At 38.2% G+C, this 19,435-nt stretch overlaps 1 protein-coding gene across 1 annotated transcript in view; it reads left to right on the forward strand.

Annotated features, from left to right (window-relative positions):
- LOC117997230 (protein sickie-like) overlaps positions 1-19,435 on the forward strand; it is a 304,036-nt gene that overhangs the window by 9,954 nt on the left and 274,647 nt on the right. Inside the window, exon 2 of the mRNA XM_069509867.1 lies at positions 4,458-4,542. Coding sequence (XP_069365968.1) covers positions 4,492-4,542 — 51 coding nt within the window. The 5' untranslated portion in view covers positions 4,458-4,491. The remainder of the gene's footprint in view (positions 1-4,457; positions 4,543-19,435) is intronic.

The following is a 19,435-nucleotide window of genomic DNA, read 5'->3' on the forward strand; positions in this document are numbered from 1 at the left end:
AGCTTGTCCCCTAAAGAAAAACAACATAAAGCAACCATCGAAAAACAACTGGTGGGGTCCTGATCTGGAAAGAATGAGGAAAAAACTCAGACATCTTTTCAACAGAGCCAAAAACACCAAGCAAGAACAAGATTGGGACAACTATAAGGAAGCCCAATACCAATACAATAAACGCGTCAGGGAAAAGGAAAAAGCTTCCTGGCATAAGTTCTGCACAAGCATAGAATCAAACGATACTGCTGCTCGCATACGCAAGATTCTAGCAAACGACAACACCCGCACACTCGGCTCACTGAGGAAAGCGGACGGAACATACACCAAGGACGACAAAGAGATAAGCGAAACGCTCATCGAAACACACTTCCCTGGCTGTAGAATAGTAGATTCAACAAACTGGGGAAGCACCCTTGGTCACCATCCAATAGAAGAGGATTGGGACTTTGCCAACAACATAGTCACGCGAGATAGAATCAGCTGGGCTATTGACACCTTCCACCCTTTCAAAACAGGAGGGACCGACACCATTTTCCCAGCACTTTTACAATGGGGAAAACTTCAACTGACACCATGGCTGGAAATAATATACAAGGCCTGCATAGCATACAAATACATACCAATGGCCTGGAGAGAAGTGAAAGTGGTCTTCCTACCAAAACCTGGAAGGAGTGACTACACATTGCCGAAGTCTTTCAGACCAATCAGCCTTACATCTTTCCTACTAAAAACGCTCGAAAGACTTGTCGACAGGTCCCTCAGGGACAGAACCTTAAAACATCTACCTTTACACTCACATCAACACGCTTACAGTACGGGCAAATCAACAGAAACCGCACTTCATTCTGTTGTTACCAAAATCGAACATGACCTCGAAAACAAATTATCGACACTAGGCGTGTTCATAGACATTGAAGGAGCCTTTGATAAAACAACTTTCGATAGCATAGACAAAGCCTTGGGAAGATACAAGGCGTCAAAAACCATACGCAGCTGGATAAGAGCTTTACTAGAACAGAGAATCATACAACTAGACATCAACGGAGTCACAAAAGGCATAGTGGCGAGAGGCTGTCCTCAAGGAGGTGTCCTGTCACCAATACTATGGAACCTTGTAGTTGACGACCTGATAACCAAACTAAATAAAAGTGGGTTCTATACCATTGGTTATGCAGATGATCTCACCATCCTAATCAGTGGTAAGCTAGAAAACACATTATACGAAGTCATGCAACGAGCTTTGCGCTTAATAGAAAGATGGTGCAATGAAAACGAACTTACAGTAAATCCGAAGAAAACAGAGATGATACTGTTTACCAACAAAAGGAAAATTGAACTAACCAAACCACCAACTTTGTTTAACACAAGCCTTGAACTGTCCGCAGAGGTAAAATATCTCGGTGTGACACTGGACAGCAAACTCAGCTGGAAAAGGCATACAGAAGATAAAACCAAAAAATCACTAGCAATACTAAACCAATGCAAACGCATGCTAGGGAAAAAATGGGGGCTAAAACCAAAGATAATGAAATGGTTATACCTATCGGTAGTAAGATGTTCACTAACATATGCTGCACTTGTATGGTGGCCAAGAACTCTCCTTACTACCGCCCAGCAAGAACTACAGAAATTTCAACGACAAGCATGCCTCGCCATTACCGGCTGCATGAGCACCACACCAACAGCAGCGTTAGAAGTCATATTGGGCATTCCGCCCCTACACATACACATCAAAGAAGAAGCAACACTCGCAGCCCTGAGACTGAAAACCTCAGGGCATTGGAAAGAACAAAACACAATGCACACTAAAATTCTAGGGCAAAGCATAAACAAAGAACCACGTTTGCAGTGGAAATGCGACAGAACCGAAAAACAACACATACTAGACAAAAACTACAAGATAAACTCAGAGAAGAACTTAGATCCGAAGCCAGCACAAGACACAATAGAAGTGTACACCGACGGATCCAAAACGAAAACGGGCACAGGAGCTGGAGCCTACTGCCAAGAACTAAACATGAGAATAAGTCACGCACTCGGTAAGGACAACTCTGTCTTCCAAGCAGAGTGTGTGGGCATTATGACCGCGGCTATAGCCGTGGCCAATCGACAGGTAACAAACTTTAAAATTAACATTAACTCTGATAGCCAAGCTGCTCTTAAAGCCTTGGCTAGATTCTCGACGACCTCACAACTCATACAAGACTGCCACAAGACTCTGGAAACACTCGCCATGTCAAACGACATCACCCTAAGGTGGGTCAAAGGACATGATGGAGACCAGGGAAACGAGGCGGCCGACGCACTAGCACGAAAGGCTACGACATTGAAGGTGATCGGGCCAGAACCTATTGTTCCCATACCCTTCAGTGAGTATAAAACCTGGTTGCATGAACTAACACAAAAAGAGCATTCCCAACTATGGGCGAACACAACAGACTGCAGGCAAGCCAAAGAGGCTTTCCCCAACATAGACAAACGGCAAACTAACAAACTACTCCGCCTGGACAGAGGTAAACTTAGGAAGGTGGTGGGACTCATAACAGGGCATAGCCCACTAAACAAACACCTTTTCGTTATAGGTGTCACCGACAGTCCTTTGTGCAGGGCATGCATGGAGGTCGACGAAACACCGACGCACGTGGTCCTAGAGTGCACGGGCGTAGCAGAACAACGCGAACGCCATTTGGGTTCCCCGACCTCATTCCATGAAGCCCTCGGCAACCTGGGCGGTCTACTCGGCTTCTGGAGTGAGCTTGGATGGCTGGAGTGAAGACTTCAGCGGGGAGGGGCAATGCACGCACAACAGACGGAAACGTTTAAGTGCGGAAACCAGCCCAGAGCGAAGAAGAAGAAGAAGCGGGTACGTGCCACGATTAATACGATACGATTAAGATAATTCAAAATCATCATCGATTATCTTCGGCATCGTATATAGTCATCGTATTAATCGTGCGCTGGGTGCGTATCACGATTAATACGATGATTATACGATGCTTAGTATTTTCATTATAAATATTATGTCGACCACGAAATAAGCATGTCGGTGACACGACCCACCCACCAAAGTTTTTACCCATTAAAATCGAACCCAATGTGCCTAAAGAACCATTCACTTCAAAAAGTTAGGTTAACATTAGGTTTTTTGGTAAATATTTTGTACTTATAATAAATAGTAAGTTTTTACAACTGACAACACAGAAACGTCGAGATATAACTAATTAAGCCATAAAAAAGACGTTTCCTCGAAGTGCTACGTCCGCAGACCGCGGGGCGGGCGCGGGCGGCTGGTGAGTTATCGCCTCAGTTTAATTATTCATGAGCCCTCGGGTGCCCTGCCTCGGACGAGTTTCAGCGACTTGGACCGACATCTGCTACGAAACTGTTAATTTGCACTCACTTGTACGGATGCGTGTCATTTTCACGAAAGGATAAGGGGCAGTCCCGGACAGTCCGTATTCGAGTAGCTTTTCATATAGAAAGAATTGAACGAATTGTAAGGTATCCCAACGTGATGCGGTGGCATTACTTTGCATCGTCAAGACTTTTATAATTACGTGATTGATGTTCAATATTCATAATGTTCATTTGAATTTCATACAGGTAGAGTATGGTTTTAATTCATATTAATATCACTAGCTGATGCCCGCGACATCCGCGTTTTTCAAAATCCCGCGGGAACTCTTTGATTTTCCGGGATAAAAAGTAGCCTTTGTGTTAATCCAGGGTATAATCTATCTTCATTCCAAATTTCAGTCAAATCCCTCCTATCTCAGTAGTTTTTGCGTGAAGGAGTAAAAAACATACACACACACAAACACACACACACACATACAAAGTTTCGCCTTTATAATATTAGTCGGGATACTTAAGTGTAAAAATGTGTCTGTCTGTCTGTTACCTTTTCACTTTACTTTTACCTTGGTATAGGTAGAGAGTTAGCTTGCATTCCGGTAAACGATATAGGCTACTTTTTATTCCGGAAAATTAAAGAGTACCCACGGGTAAAAAAAAGGAAATCCACGCAAACGAATCGCAGGCATCTATATTTTATCTATCTATCTATATTTTACGCTATTTATTTGAGACAATAATAATTATGAGACGTATTTGCGCAATCTCGAGAACAGCTGAACTGATTTCGCTAATTCATTTTTTATAATATCCCTTGAAGTACGGGGATGGTTCTTACGGAGAGAAAAATTTAAAAAATTGCCTGAAAAGAATCGACTGTTAGGTGGTACAAAGTTCGCCGGGGCAGCTAGTATATCTAATAATTACCTACTTACTACTTAATTTTAATTTTATTAATGAACTTAGTATAGGCACTTACAAAAAATGAAAAGCACCTATCCCTACATATTATATCAACACAATATTATATGTATTTGTAAAATAGTGAATTTAATATTTTGTAATACTTAAGTGGTACAAATAAATTGATTTTGTTATAATTGTTGCAGATGCGGCCGCCGCAAACGCACCAGCGCCAGTGAGATGAGCTCTGCGGCTTCCAGCCGCAACTACTCCTATGATGAAACCATACAGGTGTGAATAATACATATAGTACATTTTGACTAGAACAGTATGACGAAATCCAAAACTATAGAAATAATGAAAATAATATACACACGATGTTCTTGTTAGATGTCACAGACGAAACATAGATACAAATGAAATGTTTTTTAATCTGGGACACCACCCATGAATGGATATAGGTACAGCTTGGCATAAAAAAATACCTATAGACCACGACAGGTTGAGATGACAATCGGGGTATGAGGCGGGACGTTCCTTCCTTGATTGCCATTTCAACCTGTCGCGTACTATACAGGCAAACTCTCTTAGGAACCTTTACTGTACGCTTAGTATAAGATTTTACGTTTCACCAAACGTTGCTAGAATTCGAGAGTCGAAACACAATACCGTCAAAGTAAAATGGACCTAACTGGCCTCGAATTGAAGTCAAAAATTCAATGCCACTGATTTTAATTTCCCAACGTTTCAGCATGGAGCGCTGGCTGTAGTAGTGTAGACAAACTTGAGCTTTAAAACTAGGCTCTTAAGATCCATTACTATAATGCGGAAGTGTTTCGACACACGAATACTATCAACGTTGGTGAGACATAAAATCTCGTACTAAGCGTACTGAGATCTTTAGTAGTGAATTTTTGGTCAAGCTAGCATCTAAGCAAACATTGGCTTAACGAACTTCTGCTGACCTGATTTTTCTTCATTGGTATTTCTTTGAACTCCTAGAGCTTTACTACTTGGTGTGGCGGGTTTTGTCTTTCAACGTTCTACATGGCAGGTATGGTTTATATGGCCCAAAATACAGTCAACATCAAAGCAGAAAAATAAGTTATTTTATAACGTTATTATCGCCTCTATACTTTATCTCTTCTGATAACAAAATATTATATTAGGTATTCTGTTTTCAGTACTTTTGCCGATAATGTGATATACCTGAAGGCCTAACCACTCGACGTACAGCTTTTGGCGATCGAAACTTTTGGTCACATGCGATTAATATCCGAAGTATAAACGCAATAAGGGTTTATTTCAAGTGGAAAATTTGGAAGGCTGAAACGCCAGGCTTTTCAGCACGATGCGTAAACGATTTTGGGAGCGCTCCCTATTGTAAGTTAAACCCTAAAATTAGTGAGGTTGGGTTCGTTTTCGTTTGAATACTCTGGTATAAGGGGAGATGAAATTTTTCAGGACGGCCCATAACGACACATTAGCCACCGAAGGCTCGCTCACCTTTATTAATGCGGTACAAAGCTTCTCTCTTACTTCCATGGTTTTCTCTTGAATTCGCCATTCCGGTCAATGGTATCATCTATTCATTATTTCCTTATAGCTTGTCAGCGCTTAACTGTTCAGTAGGTCACATTACACACACAGACACGTATAATTATTCATTCATTCCTATAATTTTATTAAAATAAAAATAGCGAGCATATGAGCAGGCATGTCACCTGATGTTAAGTGATTACCACCGCCCATGAATATTTTTAGTAGGTACCAGAGGAACCTCCATCCAATACGTTGCCGGCCTTTCAGGAATTTGTTGGTCTGCCCGTTGAATAACCCCATGTTCTCATGTAACGGAAAGTTACCTATTATGGTACCTATTAATACATAGTACCTAAAATGTATTAAAATACAGGTACCTAGCTTATAAAAGCTATTTTAATCACTATACGAGTATAACTTCCACCTTTTTAGTGCATCGTGCTGGCTTTTTTTAATCAAAACAAATTTTATGAAAATTCTTCATATAGAATACGAGCTACTTTATAGGTATTACGTTTTAAATTGTTGTCTGCAACAAGCTACATGATTATTCAAACAGTTTTCTTCCGATTTTTAATCCGTTTTTAAAAATCAGATGGAAATTCCTTGTTTTCCTGAGATAAAAAGCATCCTTAATCCGTTTCGAGGTTGCTATCTACTTCTGAAAGGTTATAGCGCTGGATCCGTGAAAACATAAGTAACACTATTACACACTTATTTAGTAAAAAACAAACACAACTTGGTCTGTTGATTTGTCCTTCAATCACACCGCAAGGGAACAACGGATCAGCGTGATTTTTTGCATGGAAATAGTCAAAGACCTGGAGAGTAACATAACATTAATCCCGGAAAATAAATGAGTTTCCACGGGATTGAAAAAAATTTAATCCACGCGGGCTAAGCCACGAGCATCAGCTACTAATTTATAATGGATAAAAGGTTGCTGCTATTTTCATCGCAGTAGGCTAACGGGCAAGCGGCACCGGCAAGCCTTTATTTCGTAGATAGGAGCCATTATTCTGTAGATACGATATTCCCTCGGGCTCGCGACCATTTATCAGGCCGCGACCCACATCGCAACATCTGGAACGCCACCCCTGTAATATTGGCGACTTAAAGATTACTATGAAGCAATGCTCACTGTTCTTGTTTATGTACGGATTCCTAGGAAATAACAATAGGCATATACATAAATATTTATTAAGTATCTTGTCTTCTTCTCAGTATCTGTCAGTATGGTGTATTGTTACAGTTTTCACTTTTCATAACTAACCCTACTTTTTCATGGTTTTGGTAGTAGGTACTCTCGGTTACATCTGGTCCTAGGTCCTAAAGGTTAATAGAGCAGCCAAAGAGGATATAATCACTAAGAGCAGCCATGTCAAACTAAAAGAAAACAAAGTACTGAATATCTCAACGAAAATAAGTACTACTATAGGACAAGTAGATATATTTATTAAAGGCATGTATTTAAACGAGTCAAAATAAATTCAAATTTTTGGTTTCAAGAAACTGTTTTTGAAATACTGAAATACTGAAATGTGCGAAAACTTGAGGGCGAATACAAATACTGAAAACGGTGATTTGAATTTACAAATTTGCTACTATGATCTGTATTTAAATTATAAATTTAATAATTTTTATAGTGTTTTACTTACACTTCAAGGAAATTACTAAATAATTTTAAATACATATCAAAAATTGCGAACCGGCAGGAATCGAACCCGCGTCTCCTGGGATCGCGCCTGACGCTCTGACCACTAAGCTATGCCTGCACTTCGCTCCCGTGGGAGTTTCAAAAAGAATCCGACTTTATTTCGGAAAATATAAAGGGAATCTCTTATCTCTGTGTACAGCTTACTAGGTCCAAGGATTTGGGCTGGACGTGGTGATGAGTCAATCAGTGAATGAGTCAGGACTTTTCTTTTTAAATATATTTAAATAGTTGTGAATTGATTATTATCAGTACCTATGTCGAGGCATTGATATAGAATTGCTAATAATTCTTTATCGAAGAAATTTGGCTTAAGCTTTGGCTACGTACCGCGGCGAATTCTTTAATGCGCGGGCCAGAAAATCGAATTTTCTGCTCTGTGCCTCTGGGCCTTTGTCGAGCTTTTCAGAGCGTAACGTAAACACAAACATTGACACGCTTCCGTGTGACAGAAAATTGTCCTTTGGGAGTAAGATTTCTGTATAACAAAACGTACAGTGGTACGCATATACCTAGTGGGTACAATATAGTAGGTACCTACCTATACCTTATGTACCTTAAAAGTAAAGTAAAGTAAAATATGCTTTATTGTACACCAAAACAAAAACAATAGACATATAACAAATACAGCATGTACAATAGGCGGCCTTATCGCTAAAATAGCGATCTCTTCCAGGCAACCTTAGGGTAGAGGATATTATAAAAATTAAAGAAAGCGGAAGGGGTGTACTAATTAAATAAAGTAAATACACATAATATGCGTATGTATATATATATATATATTATGTATATAATATATATATATATATATATATATATATATATATATATATATATATATATATATATATATATATATATATAAATAAAAATACAACAGTAAATAAGAGAGGAATAGACGACAGATAAGTGGAATAAAAAGTAAAAATAAATAAACACATCAAATGGAGGATAAATAAAATAGCTTCAATTTAGTTTTAAAAATAGATAGTGATTGAGACTGTTTGATATCCAAGGGGAGAGAATTCCATAGCAGTATAGCGGTAACAGTAAATGATTTAGCATAATAAGAAGAGGAGTGTGTAGGAATTTTCAGGCGTAGATTATTTTGAGAACGAAGAGAAAAAGAGTGTGTATCACATCGGTACTCAAAACGTTCTTTAAGATAAAGAGGAATGGAGGGATTGAACAGTATACAGTAAAGAAGATGAAGAATATGAGTATTCCTGCGAAGACTAATCGGGAGCCACTTGAGCTTACGGCGGTACTCGGAGACATGGTCATACTTTCGCAGCCCAAAATATACGAACCTTATACAAAGATTTTGAAGCCGCTCAAGTTTGTTCAGTTGGTCCTACCTTACGTTACCTACTGTACTTAAATTGTTAAAGGTTAAGGGTATCTGGCAGGGGGTTGCTACGAATTACGATACTAACAGCCACACTCAGAGTCGCTAATCGTTACTTAAGATTGAGTTAAAACGAGACAGATTTATGTGAGAGATATAAATCTGTCTTGTTTTAACTAAACTTAAGTAACGATTAAGCGACTCTGAGTGCGGCTGTAAGTGTTTTGCAATGCATGACATGATTAATTCTAATACCTACTGTTCCGAATAAAATATATAAAAATATACTTCTACTTTGACATAAGAAATTTTACACCTTTGTTACCTGTTATTTTCCAAAGCCACTATGATCCAAGCTTCATAGTCACTGATCGTTCCTCCCTGTGTTGACGAAGTTACGCTAACTTTCAGCTTTTATAAAATAACGAAGGTCTGGCCCTCCCGGGCTCTCTAGTAGGAATTATTGTGAAGTGTGAACTCTCTTGCGTGTTTATTGTTTATCATTAACTCATTTCCTACTTATCAACTATAGATATTTTTTCTGTTACAGATTTTATAATGTGTACCCACAGATCCAAGGTACAGGTAATTCTGATTTCTGTGACGACTGGTACACTTTTCGAACTTTTTTTTTCGAATTTCGAGCTTCTGTTTGAAAGCACAAAATGATAACAACACACATCCGCTAGACAAGCTGGCCTTTTGATGTGTTTTTGCATTAATATTAGTTTGTTTTAGTATACCTAGGTAGTTAATAAGTAGATGTAAACCTAGTCACTTGACTGTTAAATAAACACAAAGATAATTTGGAAACGCTCGCGTTCTCTTTCTTTACTTTATTTAAATTGTAAACAGATAGCAATTTCAGGAGCGCCCGAATTAACGCAGTTTACATAGATTTCAGGGGACCCTTTAATCCGAATTCAAATTTTCCGAAAGATAAAGCATTAAGGGCTGCGAAAGCCGTTGCTGGCTTTCGAAGGTTTTTTTAAGGGATTTTATTTAGATAATTGGGTAAAATATATTATTAGATAATACCTGTAGTATGTTAAAGTTGGCATCTGACATGTTATGGATCTACTACTAATCTCATCATCATCATCATGATCAACCCATCGCCGGCTCACTACAGAGCACGGGTCTCCTCTCAGAATGAGAAGTATTTTGATCATAGTCTACCACGACGGCCATGTGCGGATTGGTAGACTTCGGATGTCTTCCTTCACCGTGAAAGCAAGTGATATTTAATTAATTAAAACGCACATAACTCCGAAAAGTTAGAGGTGCGTGCCCGGGATCGACCTCCGAGACCTCCGATAATAAGGTGGACGTCCTAACCACTAGGCTATCACAGTTTCACCACTGCCACTACTAATCTAGCACTAATAAAAAAACCGGCCAAGTGCAAGTCCGTACCATCGTAGAAGAACTGACACTTTTTTGTGATGTTATCACAAATTCACGTTTTTCGGATAAGACATTGCCACCTGCCTGATTCTAGGTCAACGGGAAGTACCTACGTCCTACCCTTTAGGTTTTGATTCCCTTGACGCGTCTTGACTCTTGACAGACAGGCAGACAACGAAGTGATCCTATAAGGATCCCTTTTTTTTCTGGAGATACGGAACCCTAGAAAACTGACTTGTTCTTCAAACATTTGAAAAAAAAGAATATTAAAGTAATATATTGGTTTGCATACTTCTGAAACTACAGTTATTTCCAAAGTGATCTTAAAAATTAGAATTTCGCTACGTGTGTTTTATTGGTTGCCATCTAGTATCGAGTAGCAGCAATAAAGTTTAGTTTGATGACGCTTCAATCAACTAGATGGCACACGTCGCGTTTGTGTACGTGCTTTATTTGCGTTAACTCTACTCTAAAAAAATTAAAAAATAAATTAAAGTTAGTAAAAACTTAAAAAGTAGACTCATATAGCATACAATACATTTTCATTTCTTCTCTATTATTAACTAACAGGTTTGGTTCCGGTAAAAATAAATTGGTAGGTAGGTACGCGGCGCCTAAATTCAGTGCAATTCAATACGGGTTTCATTGTAAGTATTCAGTACATTTCATGAGGAATGTAATTTATAGGTAAGTAGGTAGGATTCTAATACTGTATAACACGTTCATACCCATATTTTGTCCATATAAATGCAAAAGTGTGTTTGTTAATTTGTCCTTCAATCACGTCGCAACGGAGCAACAGATCGACGTGATTTTGTGCATTGGTATAGTTAAAGACCTGGAGAGTGACATTTAGGCTACTTTTCATCCCGGAAAATCAAGGAGTGCCCACAGGAGCCGCGGACGAAGTCCCGGACATCAGCTAGTATTGTATAAAACGTGTATGTACATAACACGATTAATAAATGCAACTGAGTCGAAATATTGGCAGTTAAAAATCGACAGATTAATCGTGGTACAAAACAATGCAACTTGCAATAATTTACAAAATTGCAACAGAGCAAAAATGCAACTCGCAACACAGAGGCCGACGCAACAAACGGTACTGTGACAGTGTAGCAGTGTAGCTTGCCGTGATTTAGGGCGTCGCGACGCTGCGCGGGGGGGGGGGGGGGGCGCTAGATTAACTTTCGCCTGTTAATTGCGACAAATGGTCATTGGACGCTGGATATGTGATACTATCGGTTAACTGCCAGGTTGTTTACACATGTATGGCGCTAATGGCTCGTGTTTTATATACGAACTGAACTATGCTAATGTCGACCATTCTACCTTTCCTCTTTCCATTATTTATTTACCTTACTTAAAATACGGTATACCTAATTCTAAGGTGTAGGTGAATTATGTTTAAGTTGTAATCTCTATCGATTGATAATGATGATGGTGATTAGTAGATATGACGAATAATCGATATACTTTTTTTTTTTTTTTAGATCGCTGTTTCCAAAATATGGTCAGCGATATCAAAAAATTGTATGTGGGATTTCCTCACGATGTTTTATACTTAATTGTAGGCCAATAATAGCACAAATAATCCTAAGTCTATTTATATTTACCATTTCGCTATTAGGTAATGAAGAATCACCTCCTTTTAGGAAGTCGTTCATTTGAAGTAGTTAAGTAGGTAGTTACCTATATATAACAACACATGCTACTTAAAAACTATGAGTTATGATTCAATATTCGCTAAGGTCGTAGGAGGTACTGATGACGTCACCGCGCCCTCCAGAACTTCCCGGATTCTTTCATCAAATCCTAACACAGCTCACTGCGATTATTCACACGATGAGCAAGCGCTTCTCAAAGTAAGTAGGTAATTTGTTTGAAGAATGGGCGATTTATTTTCGCTATGATACTTTATGTCAGAAACTACTGAAGAAAATCGTGTGATGCTGATGGCTGATATCTTTATATATATAAAAGGAAAAACTGACTGACTGACTGATTGATTGACTGACTGATCTATCAACACACAGCTCAAACCACTGGCGAATGATAGCCATTATGACGTAGACATCCGCTAAGAAAGGATTTTTGAAAATTCAACCCCTAAGGGGGTGTAATAGGGGTTTAAATTTGTATAGTCCACGCGGTCGAAGTCGCGAGCATAAGCTAGTAAGTATTTAATATTATGAGTCCCATTCACACGGCATTTAATACCGCACTTTATTTGCAGGAAAAATCTTACCGAATACGTCGTAATGGCGCCTACACTGTACTACACGTTGAGTTTCAAACGTTCACAGGTTTGTTGGTACAGAAAAAACTGACACAGTTTAAACCGTGTGAATGGTTCTACTTCTATGTCTTGTGTATGTGGTGTTAATATATGTTAATGTGCCAGTGCTACGTATAAGGGACGGTAATATTTATCCTGCAAAAAAACGTGTTGCGTTAGTGTAGATCTCTTGACACAAACTCACAAAAAATAAACACTAGACTGTCTCAATATTGGCAATTCGATTTTTGAGAGACACTTTGGGAATAGGTATATTTTATACGAAAGAATTTTACGATCCCCTTCTTACAATAGTAATCCCAAAAGTAGATGGCAATGTACAGGCTATGTACAGGTTGCTCTATTTGGCAACGATAAAACTAAAACGGTTAAAATATTTCAACGATTTTAAAAGATTTTTCAAGATTTACCAACCTAATTAATGAAATACAAGCTCAGAAGTTAGAATATCTTTGAGTTCATGCTGTCACGGCTTTTTAATAGAAAAACCTTTCTCTGTATATCTTTCATATTATATAAACTCGTAGAAATTGGCCCTTTGTTGTAGCTATTTTCATTGATAAATCTATAGAGCCTACATAATTGCATAATATGTACAAATTGTGATCTTAAAGTATTCGAAATGTCAATGTGTTACTGTCAAGGATTTCAATCAACGTTAAGCAACCAATCAGATTTTTGAGAGATGAAATCATAATGCTATTTTAATAATCTGATTATGGTGTCAAAACAGCATTGAGATCCCCTTAGAAGTTATAAGCTTTTCTTTATTTATATTTATTTGCTTTTACATACACGTCAGTCCCATAATAATACAAAATTGACAAGTTTTGAGAGAGCAAAATATAAAGAACAGCCTTTATAAATATGGCGATGCATCGATGCACCGAGGGCGAGCGCGGCGCCCACTGCAAGTGTCTAATCAAACCGAGCAATTTATGATCGCCGCACCACGCCCGGGAGGTTGTTGCAAACTTTCATTAGATGCTTTCATTTTCTCTAAAAGTTTTACTGTGTGTATTACTCAAGATAATGCAAAGGTCCTTGATTATTTTACAGGATTAAATAAATCTTAATCCAAACTAATATTATAAATGCGAAAGTGTGTCTGTCTGTCTGTCTGCTAGCTTTTCACGGCCCACACAGTTTAACCGATTTTGGTGAAATTTGTTACAGAGTTAGCAAACATCCTAAGGAAGCACATACGCTACTTTTTATCCCGGAAAATCAAGGAGTTCCTACGGGATTCTTAGAGGCCCGTACGAGGTAGCTTGCATCTCAGAAATTGACATAGGTAACTTTTTATCCCGGTAAACAAAGGAGTTCCCACGGGAATTTTAAAAACCTAAATCCACGCGGACGAAGTCACGGGCATCCTCTAGTGGTTGAATACTATGATAAGTATTTTTATTTGAAAGAAAATAAGAAAACTAAGTTATTTTGGCTTTAGATGTTTTCTCATTTTTCTCTAAATAGTATTTCTGTATTTTGTGGCGCAGACCGGCCAAAAGGGGATAGTGTGTAGAAAGTGCTTAGGTACATTGAGAATTAGGTACACTTGCAGCCCATCGCCTGTACCCTACTTTTATTGTGGTTGCACATTAAAGCTTTTCCTTCTATGTTATGCTTGTTGGATGGAATACATATCGGCAATTTTTTGAAAAAAGAAAATGTAAACCGCGAGAGTTTTCTCTTTAACAGGCAGGTAGGTAGTTTAATTGCGAAAAATTACTACTACTGATAATATAAATGCTAAATTGTAAGGAAACATGTTATTTGTTTGGATATATTGATAAAGACCTGGAGAGTGACGTCAGTTCGCACGGGATTTCAACAAAAACCTAAATCTACGCGGACGAAGTCGTGGGCATGATGCCTAGTTAGTAAATACTTGTATAATAATATAATCAGCATGTCTGTCTGCTAAAGTACAAACGATTTATAAGTTGTCAAGGATTACGGCTTTGGCAAGCAATTCCATCCAGTATTGTTTAACTAGCCTAAAAGGTTGGCTATTAGGTATATCTCGTGCCAAGCGTCCATGTTGCATTAACTAGGTAGGTAGGTAGTATTGGTCAAAAAACCAATCTTTATATTATTTCCACTTTCTTTTGTCAATGCAGGTTTTGCAATATACTGTTTATATCGATTACCTATTATAATATTAGGATTTAGGTAATTGATGTCGATAATCAAAGACTCAAAATATCGGAAACCAACGCGACGTGTTATCCGTACCGCAGCACACCTCACCGCACCGCATGCCACCGAACTGCAACCCACCGCACCGTACCGCACCACACCACACCGCAGCGCACCGCACCGCAACGCATCGCATCGCACCGCATTTTTAGGGTCCCGTTGGCGCCCTTCGGGTACCTAACCCTAAAAATGGCATCTTTACACAATTTTGGTCGATTTATGCAAAGATAACTTTAACTTTGAATAGATACCTACACTATAGGGCTTCTTACGTAGTCATCACTAAAGAAAACGAACCAGTGGTAAATTAAACTAGCAACAATTTAAATTAAACAAAAGCACTTTTAAAAGTTTACCTACTCGAAAAAAAATCACCTATATACCTATATATAATTATTACGCGACAGGTTGAAATAGCAATCGAGGGAAGGAAACGCACGCACGGGTGTGCGGGGCGTCCCTTCGCCTCATACCCCGATTGTTATCTCAACCTGTCGCGGTCTATACCTAGGTATAAACAATTCCTCTGTAAGTTAGCATAGGCTTCAATTGGCCCATCGTGTAGACAAGGCATTAAGTAGAGCTTAAACGGCCACACAGTGCATTATAAACTTAGTTTCCGAAGTTAGTGTATGTTACGATGTGTTCTAGTACGGTTCCAGTCTAGACATCATTACTTCTATAAACTAAATATTGCCTGCGGATGAGCTTTTAAGCTTTTGTTTATTTGATAACTTAGTACGCGAAACTATAGTACGCGACGGGCCGAGATGGCAATCGAGGTATGAGGCGGGAGGACGCTCCGGACGTCACCCGCGCTATCCCGCACCAGGTTAGCGCGGGGGCTGTGCGAGACGTCCCCACCCCAATTGCCATCTCGACCTGTCGCGAACTACACTTTGTCCGTCGTGTTTCTGATGCAGTCTGATAGAAACTGGTTAAGGCAGTTTTAACCCATAAATAGGTTTTTACGTCGCATCATCCATGCATACCAAGTCCCGGGCCTTGACTAGTCTTTCACTTAAAGAATCCATAATTCCTTTGGGAAGAATCTACAATTGTCTATTTACCAACAAGCTAAAATGTAGCCCATACGTTAGATAATGGACAACCAAGATGTTCGCGCCATAGACTTTTAAATATTGACAATTAGTTTCGATCGACTTTTGACATTGACAATTGACGAACATTTAAAACTAAATTCAGCACGGGTAATTATAGTGTGAACACAAGAATTAATCTACAGTAATCTCTGCGTAGATAACCGTGCCTAATCTGTACAACTGCATTTAGGACCCATTATCAGGACCTATTATTATATTACGTTAGGTATTAGGTATCTATATATATACATTGGTGGATTTAAAACGTATGTACCTATATCTCGCTACAACACATATCTGTCTTCCACCTACTCCCCTACACGCATTCAATAGAGAATTAGTTAATATAATAATAAATTAGACAGAATCATCTTACACCTGGGCGGGTTGGAACCGCATAGCTTTAGTTTTAAGTTTAAGTAATTAAAATATCACCACTATCATCTATTATCACAACTCGACTATCAAAAAGAGTACCTACAGCAGTACTACCAGTACCTACTTTGAATAAATGATTCGAATTTTGAATTAATACAAGTTAGTTCATAGAATACACTTACGTTAAAACACCCGTTCAAATGAAAGCCATCAGGTGCGGGGTCCACCATGGGCACTTACTTACATCCATCATGCAAGATTTAATATCTAATGAATAACAAAACTATGCTGTTTATTAACGATGGAGTTGTTCTAAAGCGCTATGAGAATAGAGCCACACAAGTTCAAGTTGGTCAAGTAATGTTCTGTCTTTGTTTATATGCATCAGAAGATAGAGTTTGTCTAGACGAAGCGCACCACGACAGTGCTGCGAGTTGCAGTGCGTTTTTAAAATCCGTCATTTTACTTAAATCAATTTTATCTTTGAGAAGTTGTTGTGATAGGAATAATTATGTCCATTAAAATACGCGTTTAAAACGCAAGCCACCGAGCTTGTAGGGTGAACGGACATGGTAAGGGTTCTTCACTTAGACTCATTTATGCGGGCGTCGAAGCGTGTAATGGATACGGTTACCGACACTTCTTACGCGGGAAGTTCAAACATTTTTATCTTCTGTAATGATAAGGAAAATCTCATATTTTTATGTTATGCGAAAGTAAGCACCTACAAGGTATTATAAAACTGAAAGCCTTTTCAGAAATTTTACGTTCGTGTTATATGTAATTATAGAGTTCTAAAATATTATGGAACATGATTCATATAAGTAAGTATGTTTGAACATTTGAACGTTCTTTTCAGCCATGACAGTGCTACCATGTCTAAAAAGTTACGGAAAAAATTTACCAAAAATCATATTTTATTTTCATTAGATCTTGTCAAACCACGTAAATCTGCTTCTTTGCTCAATAAACGAGACTGGCCTTTTGTATTAAGTCAAGTAAACAACATCTGAAAGTTTGTGACAAAGTTGAAAAAGCTTAATACGTTACGAATACAAAAATTTAACGAAGTTTACCTACTCTATAGTACTTATGGGATCGAAATATATAGCTACGGTTACTTCGCAAAATGTAGGTAGGTAAGCCTTAAAGAAGTTTCGGGGGCCAAGATCAAAAGCTATCTTCTTCCACTGAAAGTTGTCAATTCGAGTTATCTACTTTACGTGACCGAATGCCCTTTGTTGTAAAATATATTGTTTTGTTACTGGACGATTCTTAAATTTCGTAGGTACATGACACGAATACGAAATGCTGGTGTGAAAACTACATTAAGTACATGTAAAAAACAAGGCGGAAAGAAAAAATAACAGCCAAAAAAGAAAATCAGTGTTTTATTTTCACTTTCTGTTATTTTGTACTAACAATATTTTGTATGATATAAGTTGATTATTGTATGGTGTAAGATTCATTCGTTAGATCGATCTGTGTCAAAAGATTTACGAAGTTGTTTAATTAAAAGGACTCGATGTAGGCTTGCTCTATGTGCTCCAACCCTAATAACTCTAGCTTAATAGACCCCAACTGAATAGTTTTAGGAACTATCGGACTCCAACGTTAAATAGTTTGAACAATGTAAAATCCGGAAAATGAAACCGTTATTCACAACTGTTTCAAGTTGAAAACCACGCAGTTCAAAAACGGGCATTAAATAGGTTAATAGACCTATAAAGCTAGACTTTCAAGACAGAAAGTAAAAGAACTGAAAATGCGCATTCGGAGGGCGGCGCTGGGGGGTGGAGGCTGCAAGCTTGTTTTTCCGCCTAGGGCGGCAGTGCGCTACGCGCGCCCTACGCGTAGAGCCGCGACCTTTGTCGGCTCGAATCGGCTACCGGCTTTAATGTTTATGTTCGGTGTGTACCCGGGTTTATATTTCCACGCGTAAATACGTAATTGAGTGAACTGTGTATAGTGTGAAATGTGAAAGTGTTTGTTCGATACTGAGCTTATAAATATGACTGGATTTTTCGTAACAGTTTTTGTAAGAGGTATTGAGTTCATACATTTTTTCGTATTGGATTTATCGGATTTGTTGGAACAGCGCACGAAGGGCGGGAATATTATATGTGTCATATTTCTTTAATAGTTTTCGGGTCTCTGTTTCGGCGGCTGAATGGGCTGGAATATATCGGGGGCCTTTATAGTGTGTTTATGATATTATGTAGGCCCAAGGTTTTTTTATTGGCATTTGGAAGAAGCTGCTGTTTTGGCTAATAAGATATACATTTTCCGAATTACTGAAAATATTATTCTTTTGTAAACGGACGCACGTGGTGGCTGTTGAACTTTCGAAATAGTAACACTCGTAACTAATTCATAATTATGTATAATGAAATACCCGTGAACTTAAATTAAACCCTTTTAAGTTTCAATCAAGATCTCGTTATAAGATAATATTAATTGATTGCCATACAATGTCCACAGGCTTTGCAAATCTAAAGTGGAATATGAAATCGCGCAAAGTTTTTGATGGATGACTAGCTTTCGTCTGTGAGTCATCGCGAATGTCATATTATTCATGCTAGTTTAAATTGCTATTAAATTAACTAAAAATCACTATTATTGTAGCGTGTTTTTACACCCGTCAACCCTTATCTTGTAACGATACTTATCAGGCGGACGTATAAAAAACTATAAATTCTATTGAAACTTTTATTTAATTTCAATATTCGCGTACATTCCATTCTAGGGTCTGATTAGATTAAGTACCTAAAAAATCTTTAATATTCCAACTGATTTTCTTTAGGTTTATTATATAGAAGTTTTTATTTAAGACAATTAATGCATTTGAATAATATATTCAGCAAAGTTAAATTGATATCCATACTTTGATTGATTGATATAGATACATACATGCGAGACTACGTCTGTCTATCTGTTACCTTTTCACGGTTCACCGAAGACCTTCACCGCTAAACGGATTAGGACTAAATTAGGCATTCAAGTACTCGAAGCTAGCATAGTGACAGGTGTGTAGAAGGAAATGGAGCATTTCACAGGAAACGTGTGAAAAATTCAGTTTTAGATATTTAAATCTCGGTGTGCGTCATCGAGCCACAATTAAAACGATAAAGAATGTGTGAGCGAGAACCTTGCATCGCTTAGTGTCAAACAGAGAAAAACATCTAGTTAAT

This window comes from Maniola hyperantus, chromosome 4 (genome assembly GCF_902806685.2).
Source record: "Maniola hyperantus chromosome 4, iAphHyp1.2, whole genome shotgun sequence".
Taxonomy (NCBI): domain Eukaryota; kingdom Metazoa; phylum Arthropoda; class Insecta; order Lepidoptera; family Nymphalidae; genus Maniola; species Maniola hyperantus.